The sequence below is a fragment of the Myiozetetes cayanensis genome, unplaced genomic scaffold (assembly GCF_022539395.1).
Source record: "Myiozetetes cayanensis isolate MyiCay16 unplaced genomic scaffold, myiCay2020 scf13, whole genome shotgun sequence".
NCBI lineage: Eukaryota > Metazoa > Chordata > Aves > Passeriformes > Tyrannidae > Myiozetetes > Myiozetetes cayanensis.
This window is the reverse complement of record NW_026086937.1, coordinates 7,200,175-7,202,891: the sequence shown is the minus strand read 5'-3', so window position 1 is coordinate 7,202,891 and position 2,717 is coordinate 7,200,175. Positions and strand designations below refer to the sequence as shown.

Here is a 2,717-nt window from a genome sequence, read left to right as displayed (position 1 = left end):
CATGTTTTGAAGAAATACAATTAGAGAACAGTAGGCAAAAGCAATTCCTGGGCACTGACAGAAAGATCTCTGACAGGCTTTATTCACAGGTTACATTTGCTGTCATGGAACTGGCTGTAGAAAAGGGTAAGGTATTCCTGGGCATTTGCATTTGTGATTCCAGCTGAGACAAGCATTGCAGAAAGCAATGAGTGCCTGCCCAGTCCTTATCAGGAGAGTCTGAGGGCAGGATCAAACCAGCACCCTTCCTCTAGAGAAGATAATTGTTCCATGACCCCAGCTTAGAGAGTAAGTACCTCCACACTTTTAGTCCCCTCTTTGCAGAGGAGAATCCAGATGCAAGTTTCCTGCAACCCTGTCTCTGCTGTGGTAACTCTGGCTGATTTAGACAAAAGCTTGGGTTCTTAAATCTCATCCTTCTACTAATGACTTAACTTCTGCTGCAGATAGCCTATTTTGAAGCTTCCTGCCTGCTGCTTTTAGACAGTCTGTAGAAGGGCCAAAGGTAATCACAGTCCCTCTTTGCCCAGGGATGGTGGGAGAGGGTGCAGAATGGGAATGGCTGTGTGGGATCTTCACATTAACAAACATGGGAGACCCTCGTGGTCTTGACTCCCCAAGGTCTCTTATGATAGCCTGATGCAGGAAACCAGATTCAAATAATTGTCTCCATCCTCACAATCCAGGAAACCCCCAAAATCAAGGGCCACTACCTCGGTTCTGCAGAGATTGCATCACTCCAAGGGGATGGTGCCGTCACATCCATACTCTGCCTATCCTAAATCATAGCACAGTTAGGAGTAACAGGTGACAGTGCAAGTGAAGCTTGGACCCCAGGAAGCCCTGCTCCTCCTTCAGGCACAGGTTTGCCCCAAGATCTCTTGGCACTGAGCAGCTCCATGTTACCAGGAGCTGCAATTCAGCACACAGCAGCCTGAGAGGGGAAAAAAGGAATCTCCAAGTCTGCATCTTCATCCTTCCTTTCAGTGAAGGTGATTTTCTTCTCTTCCAGCATACCTGGAGTGATGAATGACATCCATGACAAGAGCAATATCAGCAATATCAGTGTTACTGTGGAATGGTTCCAGTTCATCATGTACACCCCCACATTTAGCCTGGGATTGCTGTTCAATGTGATGGCTCTGTTGTTCCTCTTTCTTAAGATTAAAAAGCTGTCAGAATCTACGATCTACATGATAGCCCTTATATTCCTGGATACTTTGCTGTTGTTTACTCTTCCTTTTAAAATCATTTCCTACCACGACAACTGGAACTTGGGGTCTGTGTTTTGCTCCATCTTGGAGAGTCTTTACTTTGTAAACATGTATGGCAGCATTCTCATCTCCCTCTGCATCTGTGTGGACCGGTACATCACTATCCGGCACCCCTTCACAGCCCGCTCCCTGAGATCCACCAGGAAAGCTGCCACGGTCTGTGCTCTTGTCTGCCTGGGCACCTCGGTCGGGACAGTCTCTACGACCCAGTTGCATGAAAAGGGCCACAACATCTCATCCTGCTTCCATACCTTCTCCCAGAGCACATGGGGGAACACAGGCCTGTTCAGCACCTTGGAGATCATCTTCTTCGGCAGCATGGCAGCCATGACGTTCTGCACTGCCCAAATTGTCAGGTGCCTGAGAAGGCACAGACATCCAGACAAGCCCCAGACACACATCTCTAGAGCAGAGAGGATCGTGGTGACAAACCTGGTGGCATTTTTGGTCTGTTTCACCCCTTACCACGTGGCATACTTCATGTACTTCTTGGCAAAGAATAAAATCATCCACATCAGTCTTCAAAAAGTGCTGCGAGATGTCGTTCAGATCACCCTTTGCTGGGCAAACCTGAACTGCTGTCTTGATGGGGCGTGTTATTATTTTGTTTTAAAGGAGTCCTTGGAAGACCCATCACAAAATACGGAAAGAAGAGTCATGTCAAAGCCTTGATTTACATACTGCATGTTAATTAATTGGGATGATGTGTGGTGAGGCTTTCACGGAAAGTACAGGGTCCTGAACTTCCTACCTACGCAATTTGCTTGAAATATTCAATTCTGAAAATATTTCATTAAAAAAATAGAACTAAGTCCGTTTCCAGGAGACTACTCCTAACTTTTTTTATTTCCTTCCATAATGTTTTCTGTTACTATTTATGGGTGAAAAGAAATGTAATTATTCATATAAATGGTGATGCCTATTTCTTTGGATGTGATTCCTCTTTGCTTTGGAAAAAAAACCAAACGTTCACTTATATGTGGTAGCATCTTTCAGCCTCCCTATCTACACTGCACCTATAAACCTTCCTCAAGACTTTAGTCACTACAGACTTGGGCTGTTGAGAAACAGAAACTTGGAGCTTATGGTAAAAAGCTTCAGACTAAATTGTGCTGCCTCCCCTGCTCTGCATGTATGCTTGTACTCACATACATGCACCCGTCAGGTTTAGACTTACACATGCTATTTAAAAAAAAAAAAAAAGATTGTAACTGTAAATGCAAAGGCAGCTTTAGGTTAACATGGGTATAGCAAGATCTCCGTGTAATTCCTCCACTGGTTGATTTGCTCCCCAAGGTTGTTCTAGTGACAGCTCTTGTGCCTATCCCATCATACTTCTAACTAATTTTAGAAGTAATATAACCACTGGCTCAAGTCCCCAGACAGCTCAGGTTAATCAACTATCCTGGTTCCAGGCTCCCTGACCAGCTCCTCTCCTGCTTG

General features: G+C 45.0%; 1 protein-coding gene across 1 annotated transcript; it reads left to right on the top strand.

Annotated features, from left to right (window-relative positions):
- The first annotated feature begins 918 nt into the window (after window positions 1-918).
- LOC126636227 (G-protein coupled receptor 55-like) lies at window positions 919-1,991 on the top strand. The gene has a single exon (XM_050308204.1). The coding sequence runs from the start codon at window positions 1,026-1,028 to the stop codon at window positions 1,944-1,946; it is 921 nt and encodes a 306-aa protein (XP_050164161.1). The 5' UTR covers window positions 919-1,025; the 3' UTR covers window positions 1,947-1,991.
- Window positions 1,992-2,717: the final 726 nt, after the last annotated feature.